Here is a 24197-nt window from a genome sequence, read left to right as displayed (position 1 = left end):
TATGTTTTCATGTTATAATTTGTAGTCATTCTAGAATGAAAAAGGCATAACTTATATTTATTTCCTATTTTTTATGGTGATTACGAGATCAGTCAAATTTACCAAATCCGTACAGAGATTGATTAGCGAAAATATAAAGTTTTTTCTTAAGAAATGTTTGACAACTATCTGGACATTATTAAGATTTTGCTTATGAAATTTGAAAATTTTCTGATTCATAAAAGTATTTTTAATTTTAAAATGAACATTACTTTGAATGTTGGATAGGGAACATGCGAAAAGAAAAAGAAAGACATGAGAAAAACATTGCTTAACAAAACTTTAACACTTAATAATAAAACAATTGATATTTTGCATATGAAAGCATTGTAATGTTTACTAATAACCTGCCAACTTTCGTTAACATTCGCTTACTAATTTAAAAGTTATAGTATGAAAACTATAACAAGCACAAAATGGTTACGATGTCGGTCCCAGGGACCAAGCCCATGCTAAAAAGAGTTAAAAGTTTCACTTTCGTTTTTATTTTATTTCTTATTGCATTTATTTGTGTCTTAATTGTTGGGTCTTTGTTTTGTATATATTGTCTTCTGAGTTGACGTCATTTTTTGATCATATTTAGTACTTGTGTTTGTGGTTGCCATGTGTGATTTATTGTTAAGTGTTTATGTGTAAGTATTGTTTCTTTATCTGTTTTGGTAAGGCACTCGATAATTGCTTCACAATATGCATCAATTTCCGTCTGCTTCGTTGCGTTAAGGATAATGTATTTTGGCAGTAGTTGATCTACTTGTAATTTATATTTGTCCTAATTTACTTTTTTATAATTAAATTTTTCAGTTTTGTAGGATTTATTTTTATGGGAGGTGAGATTGAAAATACACCATATTGGCAAGTGGTCGACATCTCGCCCTACTCTAAATTTGACAAATTTTTGTCTTATATCGAAGGAGCATAAACTTAAATCAAGTATTTCACTACTTTCATGCGTATACGATGTATGTGTCGGTGTTTTGATCATTTAGTAATCACTACTTCCATACGTATTCGATGTATGTGTCGGTGTTTTATCATTTAGTAATCATTACTTCCATACGTATACGATGTATGTGTCGGTGTTTTATCATTTAGTAATCATTACTTCCATACGGATACGATGTATGTGTCGGTGGTTTATCATTTAGTAATCACTACTTCCATACGTATACGATGTATGGTGTCGGTGTTTTCTCGTTTAGTAATCACTACTTCCATACGTATACGATGTATGGTGTCGGTGTTTTATCATTTAGTAATCACTACTTCCATACGTATACGATGTATGTGTCGGTGTTTTCTCGTTTAGTAATCACTACTTCCATACGTATACGATGTATGCGTCGGTGTTTTATCATTTAGTAATACCACATTTGTTTCTTCTATGAATTCTAATAGATTTCTTCCGTTCATATTTGTTTGTGCAAAACAATTCGAGGGCTATTTGCACTAGCCGTTCCTAATTTTGACGTGATAGACTAGGGTATAAAAACAGCAGCTAGACAACAATACCTACCGCCAACTCTTGGACTACTTTTTACCACTGAATAGTATGATTGATTATCACGTTATAACGCTTCCAGACTGTTTCCAGTCTCATCGAACTTGTGTTTTTTTATCCTGTACAGTACGTTATTTGTATTTTATTGTAATTTTAAAAATGGGAACAGTCTCATTTTTAGAATTGTGTTGAAAATAATCGTAGTTTAAAAAATGTGAGTTTTTTAACATTGAACATTACACGAGCGCAAACGAATTTTAATAACTGTTACCTCATTAGTATTAGGCCAACTATATTTTTAAACACTACATTCTTTATCTAGTCTTTTCGGGATTTTAAAAAACTGGAAGTGTGTATAATAACAGTATTTCAACCAGACTATAGATTCGTCTTATCCATTGCCGACGACTCGTTTCACTCAATCCAGATCTCTTCAGAGCGACCTGATATGACGAATATAATATGGTTGAAATACTATTATCATACACTCTTCTAATTCTTTAAGATCCCTAAGGGATTAGATAAAGACTTGTAGTGTTTTAAAATATAATGAGCTCTGTACTAATGTCTTATGACAAGTATAATTATAATCATGCTTTGCCAGCTTGTAGAAAGCGTTCACATCGTAATAGCCGTTACGTCGTTTATTAATTGCGATTTTTTGTTAATCAAAGCTCTAGTCAAGAGCATAAATATGACAATATTTCTGAAACTGTTTAAAACTAATATAGGCCCTCTAAATTATTCGTACTCTGCTACTAACATGTTACATGTAAAACTGCCAGGTATCAGTGTGCTAAACTTAAAAATGTTTTCTGTAAACGAATAAAACGAACACAAAATTTTAAAAACGTTTTAAGCTTCTGTACACTTTATTGCTTAGTGCAGTTTTTCAAATCTTTTACGATTTGAAAATTTAAACTCCTTTAACTGCTTAAATAAAAATTATTTTTTGAACATTTTTTAACATTGAGATGAAAAGTCAAGAAGGTTTTAGTTAGTATACGAGCAAGTAGAAACGTTAGAATGGAACATGGCTGTCTGTTTCCTAATCTCCAAGAGCACCATGCTGCTTCTGCTCACGGCCTTGGGGAATATGATGGGTCTTGACCCTACGAGGAACTCCGGGATTAGACAAAGGCTCACCTGTAACGTCTGAATACGGTTTTTGTAAAGGATATTCATAGGTTCTAATTACTGAGTCGATCCCACGAACTCCACGAAATAGTCCATGAGCCCTAAATTTGAGACCGTCGCCATTTTGTTGAAAGTATTCATTTTTCAACATCCACATAGGGTGAAACCAAAGCCAGTGTCCCTCCCATTTCTCGTGGAACCAAATAGCGATCCAACCATCTATAGATATATCTGCCTCCCAGGGGACTTCAATTTCTCGTTCCGTAATCACCCATTCTGCTTTTACGGAAGTCTTTGGATCAATCTTAAGAGTGTATGAAATCTTAAAGGTGTCTATCTCACTAGTGGTTTTTCCCTGACTGGCCCTAAGGTCCAGTTCCGTGCTGATGGACGTACTGACATCAATAACCTCGGGAATCCCAGCCTTGGCCTCTACCTTTGTTGCAATCTTTAGTCCTTGCTGCAAAGACCAAGTAAACGAAGACTGTCTCTGAATTTCCTTGGAGATGACTGTGGTAATATCTTGATTAGCCTGGTCATTGTGATACCATTTAGTATAAACTGACTGAGGTCTATCAAGTTGTCTGCTGACTGGTTTGTATAAGACAGGTCCAGTGGTTACCTCAATTTTGTACCTAGGGAGTTACCAATTTAAATATTTGTGTTATTCACTCTCCAGAAAACACAGCTGAACATCAAAACAATATCAATAACTTTAATACATAAGTATTTTAGAAATGGTAAACGATTAAGTATACAAGTTCACCATTAGACCAACTTATTATATAATTTTCAGGATTAAATTCAACTTGCAGTATTCAGGATTAATTTCAACTTGTAATATTAATGATTAGTTTCAGCATATTAAGTAATCGTCAGGATTGAATTAGTTTTTTAACACACTTTGGATTAGTTTTGTTTGTTGGATTGCAGGGTTAATTTCAATTTGTAATATTCATGGTTAGTTTCAGCGTATTACGTAATCATATGGATTAAATTCGTTTTTTAACACGCGCTGTATTAGTTTTGTTTGTTGGATTGCTATAATCATATGCAATAATAATTTAGAATTATAGCTGTTGCATATACTTAGGATTAGCGTATTGAATATACCAATTTCAAGACTACATTTAGCAAAAACCGTACAATCAGGATCGATAACACCTTATTAATCCCGGTTTAAGATCCAAATAGACGATTGCATCATATATTGGGGCTGCTAGTGATAATCTATGAGTATTCCAAGGGCTTGAAATAAAATGAACAATGAAGTATTTATGATGGCTCTTGTTTCTTGTGGCCGTTTTTCCGTGTTGAAATTGTATAGGCTTTGACTTTGTTGTTAGATTTGACGAAAACCGAGTCTCAATGTCTTTCACGTATCATAAACGAAAAAACTGAAACCTATAACTTAAAAACAAATAACACAGTCAGTGAAGATGATATGTGGAAGCATCGACTAGATGATACGAGGAACAATATAGAACAAGAACAATTCAAAGACGAAGATTAGTTTTAAAACGGAAATATATGTGTAGAGAGTAGTTCACCTCTTTATAGAAACAGTTTGAAGTAAGTTTAGCTGAAGCTAAAAGCTAATGTAAGGATAGGGTAAAGAATGATCCTTATATGAATTATCAAGTCATTAGTATTGCAAATCATCCTTATGTCTTTTGTAGATAAATTATGGAAACATTATCATTAGACCCTCTTGAAATGTAAAGAATGATCCGAAACTGTCAGCTTGTCTAATGTGATCCCTTCCTTCATTACTGTGTTTTAGATCTTGCCAATACACTTGATTCGATGTATTGATAGCAAGACGGAAATTCCTTTAATCTTGATGAACTAAAAGACTTTCAATCAAGCAAGTTGTATTTCTCAAATTTAGAAAAAAAAAAGCAAAAATTTAAAAGTATTTAAGTGCTTTCAGGAAACCCAGCAGATGTTAGGTCAAGGCTACTTATTTATTTCATTGTCTTCGCCAAAACGAAGAATAGATGTCAGAAGCATTAGATTCTAAGCTTATTTGCAGGTGAAAGGCAGCAAAATGCCCGACGTTCTACAGATGTGGATGCGATCATGACGAGATATCAGTTACTGAGAAAGCAATCCGTATAAGATATAAAAAAAACAAGTTCATTAGTTCTAATAAAAATGACAAACGGCCGAAAACAAGTATGTCTATTTCCAGATCGGGAATGTTCACAGAATTGTCGTAAGACGTAGACAACCATGACCACAGAGGTGAGAGTGGTTAACTTTAGGGATATATAAAATCCCTATAACAACTAGGAAAATGTACAGAAAAAGACTCTTCAGATGAAACACTACAGATTCCTATATATTGTTTTAAAGTTTTTCGGATCTCATGTGGACCCTACTTACTTCCAAACAATTGGTCCAGTTGACTGAGAGATTTGTTGTTAGAAAAATATACACATTTAAACCAAAGGAATTGTCGAAAGTTTTCGGTAGATATTATGTTTATAATTTCTGTTAGTATTTTCAAGTTATGCAATAAAGTATGCTATTAATACAGTATCAATAAAGATATTGAGACAGTATAGTAATAGGCCTGTGGCTATAGGATTACCATGATGCACTACTTCGTAGGGCTTATTAAAGTCAGCAGAGGCTACACTACTCACGTAATAAATATCAGAATTAACTGTTTTTGGCGTCTATACTTGTAATTTTCACAAATAACTATGAACTGGAAATAATTTCGAAAGTGCATTTTACAGTCTTAGCCAGAATGTTTGAACATTTTGTAACAAATAAGATAATTATTATTAAGATGGAATACAAATACACTTAGTACTGTCACACTGAGAAATACATGTTATATTAAACATTTACAAATGTAACTTGTATAATGATACACGTTCTATGGACATCACAAACGATTTATTGGAATAGGAAACAATTTTATCAGACACATGTAGAAAGATGTGTCATTCAGCCTTTCACCTATTACAATAAAGCCTTACCAAAACACATATAATGCTAAAATATAACATCAAGTTCTTACAAATAGTGTCTGTAACGTTATATCAGTACTTGATTGGTCCTCTTTGTACTCTAATGACCTCTGCAAAGCAATTTGGCATGCTGTCGATGAGGTTATTGCTGTAATCCACCATGATTTCATCCCAACTTGTTGCTAGAAGGCACTGCAACTCAGCTACAGTATAGGGTTTAGGGTCGTTGTTAGCTTTTTTTCGGTTTAGTCCTGCCCAACAATTCTCAATGCGATTACAGTCTGGAGACTTTACTGGCCATGGTAGTTTTGTAACATCCTCTTGGTCGAGGTAATTCTGTACAATACGTGCACTTTGGGCAGGGGCATTGTCATCCTAGAACCCAAAGTTACTGTCAAACTTTGCCCAAGCATGTAGGAGAAATATCGTCTCCATGTGATGCTTGTATGAGGCGCCATTGACATTTCTCTGAAGGATTATGAAGAGCAGTTTTTCCACCATGATGAATAGCTGCCCAAACATTTACTGTACCACCTCCTGTGTGTTCCCTGTGAGAAATACAGTCTTCCCTCGTCTGTTTTCTAGACCAATGTCCTAACTGTAAGTTGGCATGCTGTCTTGCCCAAGTAACATGGTGACGGTGGTGAATTCTGGTCTATATCGTTTTGCATATAACCCTTCTTGCAAAATGACCTTGTTTGACCTCTCCTATTCACTATTCTTCTGGATACCGTGGAATGATTGTGTTCATGCCATTCCTGTCGTAAGATGTTGCAAGACTTCTTTCGGTCTCGATGTGTTAACCTGATCAAAACACGGTCATCTCGGGCAGTAATTATTCGGCGTCTACCAGTAGACTTTCCTGGAGCAACGTTTCCTGGAGTCCGATGACGTTTCAGGATTTTGGATACAGTACACTGGGGGTACCCTACCGTTCTGGCAACGTCCGCTTGCTTCATACCATTTTTGAACAGTAGACAAATTTGACACCCTATAACTTCTGGCACGTGGCAAGGCATAACTCTACACCAAGTACAGAGAAATTGTCTGAACAAAGCATTGATCTGTTTCGAAAAATATCATACCAAAAGCACACACTTTTATACAAAACAGATATGTATGTGTGTGTTTTGACGAACAAAAGCTCGAAACAACTTATACAGACCAGAATAACAACTCATACCTCTTTGTCCGATCATATTCTATCTTCTCTGTTACCACTCGAGCATTTATTCAGTAACTACTTCATACATGTAAAAATTAACATCAATATAGAACATTATGCAAATATTTTGACCAAGGCTGTATGTTGTTAATCGAGAGCTCATGGAAAGTTTTAAAAATAAAGTCCAGTGTGTTCAGAATAACTTTGGACTTTCTTCAATCTATAGATATATTGTTGGACGGTTCTCTTTATTTGTGTTATTCTTTACAGCGTCTGGAATTTTCTCTGAAGTGTATAAATCAATCTGCGACATATATATAAAACTTGAGGAGCTATACAGTCAATAAAGTGGTAATTTATTGAATGGGTGAGTCTGTCAATCAGTTAATAAGTAATCAGTAGATATAGTCAGCCAGTTAGTCAGTTAGTTCAATGGTGCGAAATAATGAGTTTGTGTTTTAAAGAATAAATAAAAATACCAAATTAACAAGAAAGTAGAATTTCCGTTAGAGGTAGTGTATTTGTGAAATTAGGCCTATTGGTGAGCATTGGATAAGGCAACATTGAAATCTGAAGTTGCAGAAATTAAATGTTGTCGTTTAGCGTAGGCCACAAATAGGCACGAGCCCCGAAATGATTTTCACACACTGATTTGATAATCCAAAATCCATGTATAAAATTGTTTTATTAAATATGTTCAAAAATGTTTGTCTGTATGCATAACCAATAAGTTAATCAAAGAAATACTCGTTTTTATAACGTGAAAAGTTAAAAGCACCCCAATTATTATCATTTGTGTCCCCCAGTGGCTTAGTAGTAACTCTGAAGGCTTATAACGCTAAAAACCGGGTTTCGATACCCATGGTACGAACAGCATAGATAGCCCATTGTGCAGCTTTATGCTTAACTACAAACGAACAAGAAAATTATTATTTGTGTGATTGTTACTATTAACCCACCACTAATATTAAAAGTACTTTGTTTTTTGACTGCCTTCCGCCCCGCCCCCCGAAAAAGAAACTATCTGCATGACGCCCCTGTTATTAAGTGTTCCATAGTTTGCATTATTATTTTTGCCGAATAACCCAAAAGAACTGGCAAACATTTGAAATCATTCAAAATACAAGATATGAGATTTAAAAAAATGGAAAATTAGACAATACGCCAGAGAAGGATAAAAGCCGTTGTGAAATTGATAAACAAAACTTCACCGAATATGAACGAAAGAGGACTCATCAAGTAGAGGAAAGATGGTGAAAATTCGATTGGGAATAACAGGAAACAGTTGAATGAATTATAGAAACCAGGAGCTATTAAATTGCCATATTCAGAGCTGAAAGGGCAGACTTCAAAATCTCATTAGACTTGAAGCATCTTTATAAGAACACTGACAGTCTTTTCTGGCAGATGTGTACCACTGGGTGGTGCTATGAGTTAGTAATAGTATTCAGGTTGTGCTTAATATCAAACGTAGGCCCACTTCCTACAGAAATACGGCATTAGTGGCATTACTAACAGTGTACAATGTTTTCGTTCGTTGTTGTTTTTTGTAATTTAATAGTTTAATGAAGCAGGAAAATATACCTCCTATGACACAAATAACTATCAAAATTATATACTGTGTATTTCTTAATGATTTTGTTTGTTTGTAGTTAAGCACAAAGCTACACAATGGGCTATCTGCACTCTGCCCACCACGGGTATCGAAAGCCGGTTTCTAGCGTTGTAAGTCTGCAAACATGCCACTGGGGTGCATTTCTTAATGCGTTGATGTATCTGTTTGCTTATTTAAATTAAATTCATTTTATTAATCTTAATCAATATACTTGTTTTATTCCACAAGTCACTTACCGATGATATTCTGGCCTTTCTTTGAGATGTTGATGGTTACCATACAGATCCCACCACGACACCTTACGGTTGTTTTGATTAGCCTGTTGATTGACATACTCTTGTGCCCACCTATCAAAGTCCACCATGTAATTGTTGCGAACATGGCGTTCTATTGCATCTGTACCAACAAAAATACTCTACGGTAAATTACACTACATAGATATAATTAAAAGTATTGTTTCCTATACAACACATTAAATGCCGTTATATTTTGGTGGTATTGTAATATGGCTGTTTTTGGTCTTCAGTGTTATAATTTAAAAATTGCACATCCTGGACTGGAAAGAAAGTAACAAAGTAACTAACGTTTAGTTCAAACGTGAAGAGGCTATTACTGAATACTAAGAACTTAAAGAGTAAAAGTAAAGAAGAATTTGTCAACTGCACTATATCTGCTCTATCCACTGTCGACGAGGCATTTTCTCAAATGCGTGGGTTCCTCAAGCCGGCTGGGATACGACAGACACAGTAATGGTTGAGACGCTATTTGTGTTACGAAATCTCAACGACTGTAATGATGTGAACAAGGTTAAGTTGGCAAAATGTAATTTCTGTCAATTTTATACGATTCATTTACAAATCAGAATTAAAGTAAGGATTAATAAGAAATGGAGGTTGTAAAGAAAAAGGACTTTTGACCTGATAAACAGTACCATAAAAATATATGTGGCGATTGGGATAGTTGCCCCACAGCAAAGACGTACGGGGTTCTACCTAGCCTACTTAAAGTTATAAAGTTTTTATACAAAAGGAAAATAATGATAACATAAACAAAGCAAAACAAAATAAGGGTTGATATTCCCACATATATATATTGAACAAGCTTTCAACTCCTTTACTGAATTTCACGCAAAACTACTCGAAGGTTGTTTGCGCTAACTGTCCCTAATTTTGAAGGTGTAGACTAGAGGGAAGGCAGCTAGGCAACATTAACTTCTGCCAACTCTTGGGATATTCTTTGCTAACGAATAATGGGATTGACCATCGAATTATAACGTCCCCACTGCTGAAAGGGTGATCATGTTCGATGACAGGGTTCCATTCTGTGACCCTCATTTAATGAGTCCAGCTCCCTAACCAAACGTAGTGAGCACACGACATTAATACTGTAATGAATGCACGTGATAACATGCGGACAGTACTACTACTGCTACTACTTCATGTGTCAATAAAACAATAAAAATGAAATTATCATAGAAAATTACAACAATTATAATACTTTTTATCAATATTTTATAAAGTGGTGAGTTATTGAATGAGTGAGTCTGCCAGTCAGTTGAAGAGTAACCAGTGCATTTAGTCAGTCAGTTAGTTACTCCAGTGGTGTAAACTATTGAATTCGTATTTTGACGAAGAAATATATTGTTTTTATAACAATTTTAGACCTATTTATATATGTATAAATACACGACGATAGAGAGTTGAAAGTTTGCTCAATAAACATTGAAGGTAAAGATGAAATCCCCATTAAGGTATTATTAATTCTTAACGTTTAACTAACCACGTTCTGATTTTAAAACAAAATCGTACAATGTTATGTTAGGAATTTGGAGTGGCTCTGATGACGATGTCACAAATTAAAACAAAAATACCCTTTGTCCAATCTACCCAATCTTCATTGCTCTTTGCTTTTGAGAATGTTTGAAAGAGAAGTTTTAGTAAATGATAACTACGACTATTATTGGATTAAACTAATTATAAAATGCTTGTATTCTTTATTGATTGACTATAGATTTATTACTGGTAGCTTCTGATCTAAAGTTAGCTGATCGTGTGGATGAGAACCGGAAATAACTTATAAATTAATGGAGATAATTTTATACAACAAACTGACTAGCAGTACATAACATCACAAATCAACACACAATAAAATAAACCTTATAACAAGAATGCATTGAATTATCATTTAGAATCTTCGCTATTTACGGTTTTTAGATGATTAAGGTGGCAGACTAAAGGCTGAGTAATAAAAGAAAGAAACTTATTGAACGTAATTGTTTTTGGAAGAATAGTAAGTGGGTGGAGCCATCCTTTCCCTACCTCTCACAGGAAATGTTTATACAAGAGTCTTGCTACGCCACTGATTAGTTACAAAATCAGGTTTTTGTAGATTTTTGTTACTGAATGATTTATGGAAAAATATTCACAATCAGTGTTTAAAGCTTTTAAACCGCCAATAGAAAGTTAACAATCACATTCACACCTTCCTCAAGTAACACATTTTTTGTTTGTTTCTTTGTTTTTGAATTTCGCGCAAAGCTACACGAGGACTATCTGCGCTAGCCGTCCCTAATTTAGCAGTGTAAGACTTGGGCTACTCTTTTACCAACGTATAGTGGGGTTGACCGCCACATTATAACGCCCCCACGACTGAAAGGGCGAGCGTGTTTGGCGGGACGGGGATTCGAACCCGCGACTTTCAGATTGCGAGTCGAGCGCCCTAACCACCTGTCCATGCCAGCATAGTTTGATCAGTGCTTCTACTGAAGAGCTCCCCAGTGGCACAGTGGTATGTCTGCGGACTTACAACGCTAGAATCCGGGTTTCGATACCCGTGGTGGGCAGAGCACAGATAGCCCATTGTGTAGCTTTGTGCTTAATAACAAACGAACAAACATCTACTGAAGGAAGTATTTGTGTTAAAGTGCTTATTTCTCATAATATATTAACTTAAAATCAACTCTTTCAGGATCGACTTGCTTAATATAACCACTTTCAAGAAGTTATATTGAACTAATTTATGAAATTTACGATTAAGTCAACTAGCGCTTTATGTGAAAACTAACGAGCTCCTTTAGTTGTTTAGTTGCACTTTATAGTAAATAGATTTCACTGTGTATGTTGTTACTTTTACATGATGCACCCAGTAGACAAATGTTGATGTAACACAATGCACATTTGCGCTATCTTCCAATTTAAAAATTCTATCTCAATAATTGTTAAATGTTGAAATTAGCCATATCAGTTTATTTGTCTTAGAATGTTCGCGCAAAGCTACAGGCCCGGCATGGCCAGGTAGTTAAGGAGCTCGAATCGCATCCCAGTCCTACCAAACATGCTCACCCTTTCAACCGTAGGGACGTTATAAAGTGACGGTCAATCCTACTATTCGTTGGTTAAAGAGTTGGCGGTGAGTAGTGATGACTAGCTGCCTTCCCTCTAAATTCCCTCTGCTCAATTAGGGACGGCTAGCGCAGATAGCCCTCGTGTAGCTTTGCGCAAAATTCGAAACAAACAAGCAAAGCTACACGAGGGCTATCTGCGGCAAGATCAACCCTAATTATGAACTGATAGACTAGAAGGAGGGAAACTGGTCAACAGCTCCCGCTGTCAATTATCGAGATATTTTTGCCAGACCGAATACTAAGATTTGAATATCTCTATCTGCAGAGCGAGTTTTTTTTTTTTTTTTTTTTAACTTTTCGGCAACGAGATGCGAATCCTTAGATTTACGCTTAAGGTACACTAAACACCAGGCCCAGTCACCAAAGACCAACCAGTAAATTAACACCACTAGAACAACTTTTATAATAGTATAAACAATAGTACGCCATCTTGAAAACTTAGAATAGTTAGTGGAGAATTTTTCACAAGATGTTGGATCTTAAACTCATTGTTCTGAATGGTAATTTTCATAGCGCTAGATATTGAGAAAATGATTTCAAAGCTATTAAAGATTACGATACAGAATTATTAGAATACAGAATGGATTCTAATTCTGTGCACAGATAAAAGTAATTAAGGATTTGAATGTAAAGTCTGTTTTTAATTATCAGAAGCTCTAATAAAAATAGAAAGAACAATTTTCATATGTGAATCGTCTTAACGATTTTGGTCCACATTGAACAAAAAACAATTTTGTGGTTTATTTGGGAATGGAGGAGCTTTCTCTACTTGATCATGTATGTGGCATTCCTTGACAAACCGAGAAAATTTATAACATCCTAGTCATGTTAAAGTCTTAACTGGAACCATTTAACACCAAGTATGCGAGTCAGGGAGACATTTTTGATTGATTGATTCCCAAACAAATCTTTTGAACACTCTTTTTTAAAAAACTTCTGGATAAAGATTTGAACTCCTTGCGACATCTTGAATCTAAGTGCTCAGTAGCATGGCCTAATTTCCAGTATTTCAGGGATTAAAATCTATGTTCCAATTCAAAATTTCACACAAAACGTGGTAGTGGCTGCACATGTTTCGCAATACAAGATCTGATTCCTCAGCTCTATATAGCCGTTTTATCCGCGATTTTCGCAAGTTCTCCTGATAGAGATGGTTGTGAACGGTTCAAGGAAGCTTACTTGCCGCCCTAATGTGACTAAATGTGATACCTACCTAAACATGAACACTTCTACTGTCATATGCAAGAAGAACACATTACAGCCAATACCCTACGTTCACCATCTTCGTAGCTGAACACTAGTGAGAGGTGAGTTCTTTTGCCATTAAAGTGTGGTTTTTGAGGTTAACAGATTGAGCCCTTTTTCGGAATAGATTTTATTGGTGTTATCTTGAATACCGGAAACCGTGACACCCCTCAGTAACCCACCCAATTCCCCGAACTAGTCTCACCGACTCGTAGACTGGATGTTAAGAACCGATTTCTGACGGAAGATTTCTTTGATATTTCCGCAATTGTACGGGCATGCGCAAAGACTCGATCTTCATTTTTACATTTTGGTACACATGCGCACTAGTGAACTATTTATTTCAAGCTATGATAATTATAGCTTCCAACTTCCAGCTGAAAATAAAACTAGGAATATTTTAAGACGTGGTAATTAACATTTTAGAAATTAAAATCTTGATACTGAGAAGTCCGTTGATGCTAATTGATTACATGTATTTTATTATGAAATAAGAAAAATAAAATATTCAAAATATTGTTTTACCTTTAATTGCAACATCATCGAATCCATCTAGCCCCTGAAAGAAAAAGAAAAAATAGATATATTTGTCGAAAATTGTTTTATTCCTTTGAAAGTTTTATACACAAAAAAATGCGTGTAAAAGAGTTATTGTATATAATTTACATATCGTCATGGCAGACCTACCATTTAATACAGAACAATCATCAGTCAAACATTCACTTGGTGTCTATTTTTATACATTCCATAATCAATGAGTAATAGTTATAGAAACGACAAATCTTTTTCCCTATTTCAAGTGTTGAAGTACCATGCTTAACTGTGGATATGGCACGGCATGGCCAAGTGGTTAGTGCGCTCGACTCGCAATCTGAGGGTCGCGGGTTCGAATCCCCGTACCACCAAATATGCTCACCCTTTCAGCTGTGGGGGCGTTATAATGTGATGATCAATCCCACTATTCGTTGGATAAAGAGTTGGCGGTGGGTGGTGATGACTAGCTGCATTCCCTCTAGTCTTACACTGCTAAGTTAGGAACGGCTAGCGCAGATAGCTCTCGTGTAGCTTTGCGCGAAATTCAAACAAACTGTTGATATGCTTATTTCCCCATGTTTCACCATATAATTTGTGTGTGTGTGTGTGTGAAAAATAAAATACATTCATATGTATATACTCATTATGTTAGCACCACACTGTCTGAAAATGGTCAGTGGCCGAAATGCTTAATCAAACTGCAATCTGATCTTGTAAAAATGCCTACGAGATATCACGTAATGGATCAAAATACCTAGAGTGATCGCTTCGTGAGCTACTTGGTTTATCTCCGACAATGATAGTAACTTGGAATCTTATATCAAAAGTTCGTGTATCTTTGTTTTCATTTATGCCACATTTAGAATTTTCAAACACTCATTTTTTTACAAGAAATAGTTAAGGTAACAGAATGTTATAATGTCTATGTAAGTATGTATACCATAATGGAATATGTTCCTTAATTCCAAGAAATAATGGTACTTACTGGAGTCGCAACGGCAAGACCCAATATTGCGCAGAATGCCGACAGGCCTAGCATCTTCGTAGGTGATTGAAAACAGTAAGACAAACTTATAATCAAGAAATTTCAGGTTTTTTAAACACATTTGTTATCATTGTCCTTGCCTTTATGGGACTCACCAGATGGTCTGATAATACTTATTGTGATATTATCATCCAGTTCCGGCACCTCCTGGCCTTGTTATTATACACAGGAAACTAAATACCTATCTTCAATGAAGCTGTGATATATGTAGTTTGTGCGAGTTTGAAACATTTTGTCAGTTTTTCTGAAATATATTTTCTTTCCAGTTACCTTACATAAACAAAAATCATAGTTAAATAAAAATAAAATTATTATATTTAGAAAAATATCTAAATGAAATGTGCAAGAAAAATTGACCTCTTTAACAGTGAAAGACACAAGCAATCGTGATACACCGAGATCTTATATATGTGATGGGTTTACCATGAGAGTGTATGTATAAGATCTCGGTGTATCACTGAAGTACCATAATAGAGTGTATGTACAGAATCTCGGTGTATCACTGAAGTACCATAATAGAGTGTATGTACAGAATCTCGGTGTATCACTGAAGTACCATAATAGAGTATGTGTGAAGGGTTTACCATAAGAAAGTGTGTAGTACCATAATAGAGTATATGTATAAAATCTCGGTGTATCACTGAAGTACAATAATAGAGTTCAGTGATACATCGAGATTTTATACACACTTTCTCATGGTAAACCCATCACACATACTCTATTATGGTACTTCTGTGATACACCGAGATTCTGTACATATACTCTATTATGGTACATCCTTAATACATCTAGGTCTTTTACGTGTTATCTGTTGGTAGACATCAGTGATACAGTGAGGCCGTGTACATACTCTTCCATGACACATACTTAATACACCTAGGCCTTTTACATGTTATCTATTGGTAGACATTGGTAATACAGTGAGATCGTGTACATATACTTCTTGGTGCATTCTTAATACACTTGGTGTTTTACTTGTTATCTATTGGTAGACGTTGGTGATACAGTGAGATCGTGTACATATACTTCTTGTTGCATTCTTAATACACCTAGGTGTTTTACTTGTTATCTATTGGTAGACGTTGGTGATACAGTGAGATCGTGTACATACACTCCCATGACACTCACTTAATACACCTAGGTCTTTTACATGTTATCTATTGGTAGACATCGGTGATACAATGAGATCACCTACATACATTTTCATGACACATACTTAATACACCTAGTTCGTTTACATGTTATCTATCGGTAGACATTGGTGATACAGAGAGGTCATGTACAATAACTACCACATGGTACATCTCATTAGGGTCTTTTACATAGTTTTTTATGATGTTCCGAATGTTGGATAAAAAAGGCACAACTCTGAAGTAATGTAGAATCTATGCTTATTCAAGTCAATTAATAGTTATATTATGTGCCATTAAGTGTATTTTCAGGGGTTATTCTTTTGAGAACTATTAGCATAGAAACATTTTATCTTTTAGAAACTCGTGTTACTAATTCACTGAGGCAGTGCCATTTCTAGGATTTTTTATTTGAGAATAGCGGCACAAAGGAGCAAAGAGTTAGTGTGAAGAAGTTAGAGAATTTTCAAACCTTGAAAGGTTTGGTTTGGTTGTAATTAAGCACAAAGCTACACAATGGGCTATCTGTGCTCTGCCCACCACGAGTATCGAAACCCGGATTCTAGCGTTGTAAGTCCGCAGACATACCGCTGTGCCACTGGGGGGAAACCTTGAAAGACTACCCCTGATGGGGATACTGCTGAGGGGCAAAGCTCTCCGATGAGGTCTGCTGCTCCCCCCCCCACGTCATCCCAGTGGACACGCCTGTACTCTGAAGCAAACTCTTAATCATATGGTTCAAAGTTACTAAAAGTATGTTCTGTGTTTGTGTTATAAGTTAACACTTCTTAAGTACGTGATAAATAATCTTAGTCCAAACAACAACAGATCACCTGAATTTTATTATCTTCCCAGGGATCACAAAGACCCATTGTGTCAGCTTGACTCGCCAACGGAAGAAACTCTCGTGACTTGTAGATAGCCTAATTCAGAATTGTTCGAATTTTATTCCTACACATTTAAAAAACACCCAAGGCTTTCTTAAAACTCTTCATACTACTATTAACATCATCAATCCCAATAATATATCATTCAGTCTGGATGTTGAGTCATTTCACACCTCCATCCCAATTGATTAAGGAGTCGATGTGGTCAATCATAAAGACGGTGTAGATTTAGCGGGTTACACTATTCAACGCATTAAAGATATTTTTAATTTGATGTTGAGAAACTGTTATTTTCGGTTTAACGAGAGTTACTATCAACAGTTATATGGTGTTGCTATAAGTAATCATGTAGCTGTAGCATTTTCACAGTTACTTACATGTATATGGTAGAAAGGCGAGTACTGCAATACTGGTATAAGGAAACACATAAGAAGCAAGACATATTGGTCAGATATACTGACGACATCTATGAAATTCTGAATGACTCTTTAAGTAATTTACTACTTTTTTATGGTTTCCTCAATAGCTTCCACCCTACTATAAAATTCACTATTAGACACTCCAAAGAATTAAACGTCTTGTCGTTCCTTGATGTTCAGATTATCCTAAAAGATGGCAAACTTGTAACAAAACTGTATCATAAGCCTTGTGAAAAACCAGCATGTTTTCATTACCACTCACACCGCCCACTACACGTGTGGATATTATTCGAAAACTAAACCGTATCAATAAGACTTTTACAACCAATGAAGAAAAATTCAAGGCTATGCAAGAATGTGTACAAAAATTAGACATTAATAGCTATCCAAAACATTTATTGATAAGAATTTACGAAACTGTGAACGCTAAGTCCACAATAACATTTTCCCTGTTTTATATCATTTAATGTATTGTTGATATTCTGTAAAGCTTGTTTTTTTGCATTATATAAACATTATTGAGGTGTTGGAAAATATGAGTAATGGGCAATGAAAATATAAAGAATTAATAAAAAAAATTGTTGTATTTATCATAGGTTTATATTTTCTCTTGAATGAAAGTAACTTAACCTCTCATAATTCACACGTGCTTTGAACGTTACATGTGATGCTCATACGAAGCTCTCTTCTAATCTTACACGTTGAACCAAAATAACCAGTTCATATTGCCACGTTCATGAGTATCATCTGTATATCAAATAAATGTAGTTGTGTATCACATATGATGCTCAGGTGTTTTGTTATTATGTTCTGTGATGTTCTATTATGTTCACGTGTAATGCACAGGACAGGGATAAGGATAACAATGTAGAAACATTACCACATGAAAAAAGCAATTTTACGCGAATTTTGTTATACCATACATTAGTCCTAAGATTTCAGCTCGTATTAGACAGGCATACAGACAAACTGGTCTTGACATCAAAGTTACAGAGAAACCAAGCAGAACTTTGAACAATATGTTAGTAAAATCAGCCTTTAAACCCAAAACATGCACTAAACCCACAGACAAAGGTGCAGGTTGTAAATCAGGTTTAAGAGGAAACTGTAACCACAATAATGTAATATATAGTTTGATAGGCAAACTTTGTGTTTCTGTATATATCTGTGAAACAGGCAGAACTAGTAGGGATAGAATTAACGAACACCTTCAAAGATTTACATATATATTAGATAGTAAAGTCAGTGCTGTGGCTGAACATTTTACTGACAAACTCGGTATAAGTGATATTCATTGTCCCATACAATGAACATTCTTACTCATTACCACAGCTGTTTAGATAGAAAATGCAAAGAATCCTTGTTAATTTAAGAGAATAAGTCACAGTTGAACAAAAAATCACCGTATAATCATTAATTATAACTATCCGTATTTAATGAGTATTTAACTTAATATGTTCTTCAAATAGTATAAATTTGTTTGTTTGCATGTACTTTCAAATTCGCAATGTACGACAATACATTTTACAACAACTATATATTCTCGCGTGAAGTCCACCTAATACGCAGACTCGAATTGTTTTGAAATCTTTTCTATGGGCCTAAATCAGTTAGCAAGTATATTGTTTGCCCTGTGAAGCCGTAATAGCGAAACGTTGACCTAAATTAAAACAATTACCTTTTTTCTGGAATAATTTGTTGTATTTATTTATCTTTTTAATAATGTAAGTATTGTTCATGTAAATCTGTTAATTCCAAATGATGGTCTAAGTATCTCACGAGACGCAGTGTAGTAATGTTAGAAATATCAAGGCTTTTAGCTCACCCAAATTAAAACCGATGGAGAGGTATAAACAGGAACACTTTTTATTTAAACTAATACTAAAATTAATAAAATATTATTACTTTAAAGTAACTTGTGTGATAATAGTCAAAGCGACGACGACGCAGCTGGGACTGTTTTTACTTTTATTTCACCGTAAGATTTGACTCTCTGTGTGTTGCCCCATGGTGGCTCGGCGGTAAGTCTTGCAACTTATAACGCAAAAAGTCAGGTTTCGATACACGCAGTGGGTAGAGGCCCATTTTGCATCTTTGTGCCTAATAAAAAACAAACTAACAACCAGACTCTGCGTATTTGCAACATATATAAAAACGTCTTAATTCATAAATAGTTTTTACTATTTTCGCCTGTATTTTCCCCCGATTTTAAAGACAGCCCAGTTTGCAAGCTTGCTGTTCAGTGATTTAACCGTGTTTATAGGTGCACACCTAACATAAATTTAGAAAAGAAGACGCATTAAGTTATATATATATATATTCTTTTTTTACAACACCACAACTTTTATTGGTTTCATATTTTTTTACTTTAATCTTTAAGAATTATAGATCATCAGAATGGTTCTAGATTGTACAGTATGAGTCACTGGACTCGTTGAAGAAGACATTAGTTCCTCGTCATTAATCTCCAAGGGCACCGTGCTGCTTCTGTTCTCGGCCTTGGGGAATATGATGGGTATTGACCCTACGGGGAATTCCTGGTTTAGTCAAGGGCTCACCTGTAACGTCTGAATACGGTTTTTGTAAAGGATATTCATAGGTTCTAATTACTGAGTCGATCCCACGAACTCCACGGAATACTCCATGAGCCCTAAATTTGAGACCATCACCATTTTGTTGAAAGTATTCATTTTTCAACATCCACATAGGGTGAAACCAAAGCCAGTGTCCCTCCCATTTCTCGTGGAACCATATTGCAATCCAGCCATCTATAAATATATCTACCTCCCAGGGGACTTCTACCTCGCGCTCCGTAATCACCCATTCTGCTTTTACAGAAGTCTTAGGGTCAATGTTTAGAGTATAAGAGATCGAAAAACTGTCCACGTCGGTGGTGGTCTTTCCTTGGCTAGCTCTGAGGTCAAGTTCTGTGCTAATGGACGTGCTAACGTCAATAAGCTCCGGAATCCCAACCTTGGCCTCTACCTTCGTCGAAATTTTTAGTCCTTGCTCCAAAGACCAGGTGAAGGTAGATTGTCGCTTGATCTCCTTAGAGATTACTGTAGTGATTTTTTCCTTTGACTGGTCATTGTGGTACCAGTTGGTGTAAACTGACTGAGGCCTATCAACTGTTCTGCTAACCTGCTTGTAGAAGACTGGTCCAGTGTTTACTTCAATTTTGAAGCTAGGATATAACAAAATATGCATTTTAAAGCCTCAAATACTTAAATCACAAAATGTAGAAAAGTAAAACTTTTAATGCCGTAATAAACAACCTAAATACTAATAAATAACTTATTTAATGCCATTAATCAATAAGGAACAAAATAATTTGAATTGTATTAAAGAGTAATAAATAGAAATAACGAAAATCATCAAAGAAAAAGGAAAATATATATTAAAATCATTAAGAGACAAGAAATAGAATATATTTATCTTTGGTATACCTTGATACATGCTTATTTAAAACAACTTGATAGAGTAAATTATTAAATGACAACTTAGGCAGCCAGAGGAATATTTCAGTCAAAAAAAATAGTAATTTACAGATACTAATGTATTTTAATACTACCATTTAAAGCACTTGTTGTTTCTACACAAATATTTCAAGTAACTCAACACCTTAATCTGATAGGTGTTGAAATGACTTTAATTCTTTACTTCTAACTTAGACTACGAATAAGATAAAGCGAATGGTAAGCCTATTAGGTTAGATATTCACTACTACAGAGGGTTGCAAACGTTATATTAAAATGATTTTGAATGTGCAAATCAGCAAGTTACGTGCCAATCACAGACAACTTAATGTTGTGGTGTTATGGAATTAATCAGAACGACATTTTGACATTGTTTGATGGAGTGTTTGGTGTGATTTTATCAAAAATTGACCCTTTTTAGGTAAGCTATGTAACATCCCTTTCCGATGCAAAATATTCATACGCTTAGAACATAAAGATATGTTCAGATCGAAGATTTAAAATATCCAGCTAAAGATATCCGTTGTAATTAATGGCGTTGAAAAATATAGGAATATGGATTAACTTGGGTATCCAGGACCATCTAGAAAGAGATCTACAATAAGTCGTATCCCATACATGGAAAATAAGGAGTGGCTTCTTGTAACAGATGAGATTTCACGAACGTAAATGTCAGCAGGGGCCAAAGCCTTTCACGTGACCTAGACAACATTATGCAACACAATCAAGATCTTTTAAAAAACAGAAATCACATGTACTCAAGTTGATTCCACAACATTTCTGCTCAATTATCACATATTTCAAAAAGCTGGAAAAGTAAATGGGTATTATATCCATACGAAGAAATATCAGTCAAGTGGCTGTGTGCAGTGGCTATGGATTTCTGTGCAATCTGACTTTGAAACGTATGCAGGAATTGTTGTCTTCATACCAACATGGTCTACGGAGTAACCATAGGGAGAGCTGGTACGCTTTGGAAGTGACAGCCTTATAGTAGAGCCTCTTGCAATAGAAACTACGCTGAAAGGCTATTGTCAAGATGCACAACCAACAGACAGAACATGGCTAGATGTAGCGACGTGGACTGTAATGATGTGAAAAAGCCCCAAGATTGTTTTAATATACCGTACTCCACTTTTATAAATATACTTGATAAATGTACGAGAAGAATTCCCTGTTCATACAGCATACTCACCGATGATACTGTGGTCTTTCTTTAAGATGTTGATGGTTACCATAGAGATCCCACCATGACACCTTGTGATTGGTTTTTCTGGCCTGTTCACTGACATATTCTTGAGCCCATCTATCAAAGTCCACCATATAGTTATTTCGGACATGCCTTTCTATTATTTCTGATGCAAAGAAAAACAAGAAACAAGTAAGAATACTAAGTTCGATTGAGACTATTGCATTAAATATCCATAGTTGTTTCAGAAGTTAAGATTATAAAGTCGAGCCCTAAAATAATTTATGTTGAAAGCTTGATGTTTTATATTCTGTAAGTTATCGTAATGAAAACAGTTCAAAAGTTTGCATATTAGGTCTTTAATACACAGATAATGCATTTTCCTCGCTGAATCATATATTCAACATAAATAACAATCTAAGAAGTCTTCACTTGATTTGTTTAATATTGATAAGTAAATCTGAGTTATAAAGCAGTAAATTTTGTTAAACAATATAGGAAATGAGAAATACATTTCATTACCTTTTGGTGACATTTCTTTGGAACTATCCAGTACCTGAAAATTAAATTAGAAAATAAATTTATGTTATTTGAAAACATACACGACCAATAACGAACTAGACACATGTATTTGTTGTTGTGTTTTGCAAATTTTGTGTAATTATTAATAACATGGAAAATTACACATGTAAAACTGTTGTATTAAAGCTATCGAAGTAATAGAGGGTTAATAGCTCTATACAAGAATGATGTTCCATCTCATATGGTGCTTTTGGAATTTTGTACTTCTTCCATCGTTGATGATACTCAGTCTGGTGACCTTAAAGCACTATCGGCCAACACTGCAGTTTCACTTTGAACAAGCTTCTGTGAAGGATAAATCTCAGCCTACACAAATTTGATAAACTTTCCACAGACCCTCTATAAAACAAATGTCAGATTCCGGGACCTCATTAAATCAGCAAGTACACAAAAGTCCATGTGTAGAGAATCGGTTAACTTCATAAGTGTCAGAACACCACTTTCATTTTTCATAGTTTATAGAAACGCTGCTGTGGACTTTGCAGTATGTCTTGATGTAACAATTTATTTTCAACGTTCTGACCATACACTGAAAGAATTTCATTTCCCATAACTGGCATCAAAATATGTTCCCTTGATATTAACAAGAACTTTTTTTTGTTTAAATGTCCATCTTGCGAAACTTAAATTTCTCATTATATGAAAAAACAAAATGCGGCAACTATAAACAGCACGAGAAAAACATTTTTTACATTCTCTGTGCCATGTTGGAAAGCCCTTATTATATTGAAATTGGAAACAAATCATCTGTTTCTAGTCAAAGTCGTTTAATATATCCAGGCCACGTCCAACATTCCTTGTCTCATGTTCAATGTATTGTTTCTGAAGTTTGCTTTTCTTCCACCAATATGTTTGGCAAGAAACTTGAACATTCATGGTTTCTGCTTCTTTAAAAAGCTTTGGTTTGTTTGAAGTTAAGCACAAAGCGATGTAAGTCCGCAGACATACCGCTGTGCCGCTTAGTGAACTTTATCTTAATAACAGTTGATTGGGATATGTGAAACATGTTAGTAGTAACTTTCTGGTGGTGGTTTTCCTGGCTGCCAACTTTGGTAGTGGTAATGGCAGCTCTGCTTGGTAGAGTGTTGTTTGAGTGGTTTTATGTTGTTATATGAGTGCACTGATCTTCCCGTGCTTGTACTATCCGTAAGGTTATAAATTATTGTCTGCCTAGGATTTGTATCTCTTTGCTATTTCTCTGAACAAATATCCTTCACTGTAAAGGGCTGACATCTCCTCCAGTCATAAGGTTATCATGGCGGCATTTCACTGTCGAAAGGTCAAAAATTTGCTCTTAGCTAAATATAAAGTTGTCCATGGCATCACTACTCTATGATGACATACCACAGAATTAATGCTATTGTAAAGTGTTGTTGACTCTCCACATACTTTCTTTGTAAAAGTGTATATCCAAAAATAAAAAACTTAAGTGTTTTGTATATATAGAGACAAAAAAGCCGTCTTTATGTTTCTCATGTATAGGAAAATATTAAGTCGTCAAGAAACTAATATCGCTTTTTTTAGATGAAAAAACACGAACAACGTATATAGCAAAACAGAACATTTATTAAATAAAATAGCCTCCATGCTTAACAGGCAGTTAATGCCCTGATTAAAGAAATCACTTGGCTTTGAAGGAAAAAACATGTTGCTGTCCTCTTTAACACCTTCCACATTTGCATACGTTTTTCCCATTAAAGTGGTGTTGCAGCAAACGAAAAAGATGGTAATTTGATGGTGCCATATCTAGAGAATATGGTGGGTGGGGGAGAACTTCCCAACCAAACTCCATAATCTTGCGTTGCGTCAAACGTGCCACAGGTGGAGAGAATTGTCGTGAAGAAGAACA

General features: G+C 35.1%; 2 protein-coding genes across 2 annotated transcripts; both read right to left on the bottom strand.

Annotated features, from left to right (window-relative positions):
- Window positions 1-2496: 2496 nt before the first annotated feature.
- On the bottom strand, window positions 2497-14723 carry LOC106472552. Its single transcript, XM_013933204.2, has 4 exons — window positions 14606-14723; window positions 13612-13645; window positions 8675-8834; window positions 2497-3309 (listed from the first exon to the last, which is right to left on the bottom strand). The coding sequence occupies exons 1-4, from the start codon at window positions 14657-14659 to the stop codon at window positions 2586-2588; spliced, it is 972 nt and encodes a 323-aa protein (XP_013788658.1). The 5' UTR covers window positions 14660-14723; the 3' UTR covers window positions 2497-2585.
- Window positions 14724-19407: 4684 nt separating this feature from the next.
- On the bottom strand, window positions 19408-22387 carry LOC106472551. Its single transcript, XM_013933203.2, has 3 exons — window positions 22289-22387; window positions 21773-21932; window positions 19408-20285 (listed from the first exon to the last, which is right to left on the bottom strand). Exons 1-3 carry the CDS (start codon window positions 22299-22301, stop codon window positions 19562-19564), a joined length of 897 nt encoding a protein of 298 aa, XP_013788657.1. The 5' UTR covers window positions 22302-22387; the 3' UTR covers window positions 19408-19561.
- Between the last annotated feature and the right edge of the window lie 1810 nt (window positions 22388-24197).

This window comes from Limulus polyphemus, unplaced genomic scaffold, assembly GCF_000517525.1.
Source record: "Limulus polyphemus unplaced genomic scaffold, Limulus_polyphemus-2.1.2 Scaffold5417, whole genome shotgun sequence".
Taxonomy (NCBI): Eukaryota; Metazoa; Arthropoda; class Merostomata; order Xiphosura; family Limulidae; genus Limulus; species Limulus polyphemus.
The sequence above is the reverse complement of the archived record's forward strand: the minus strand, read 5'-3'. Positions and strand labels throughout refer to the sequence as shown.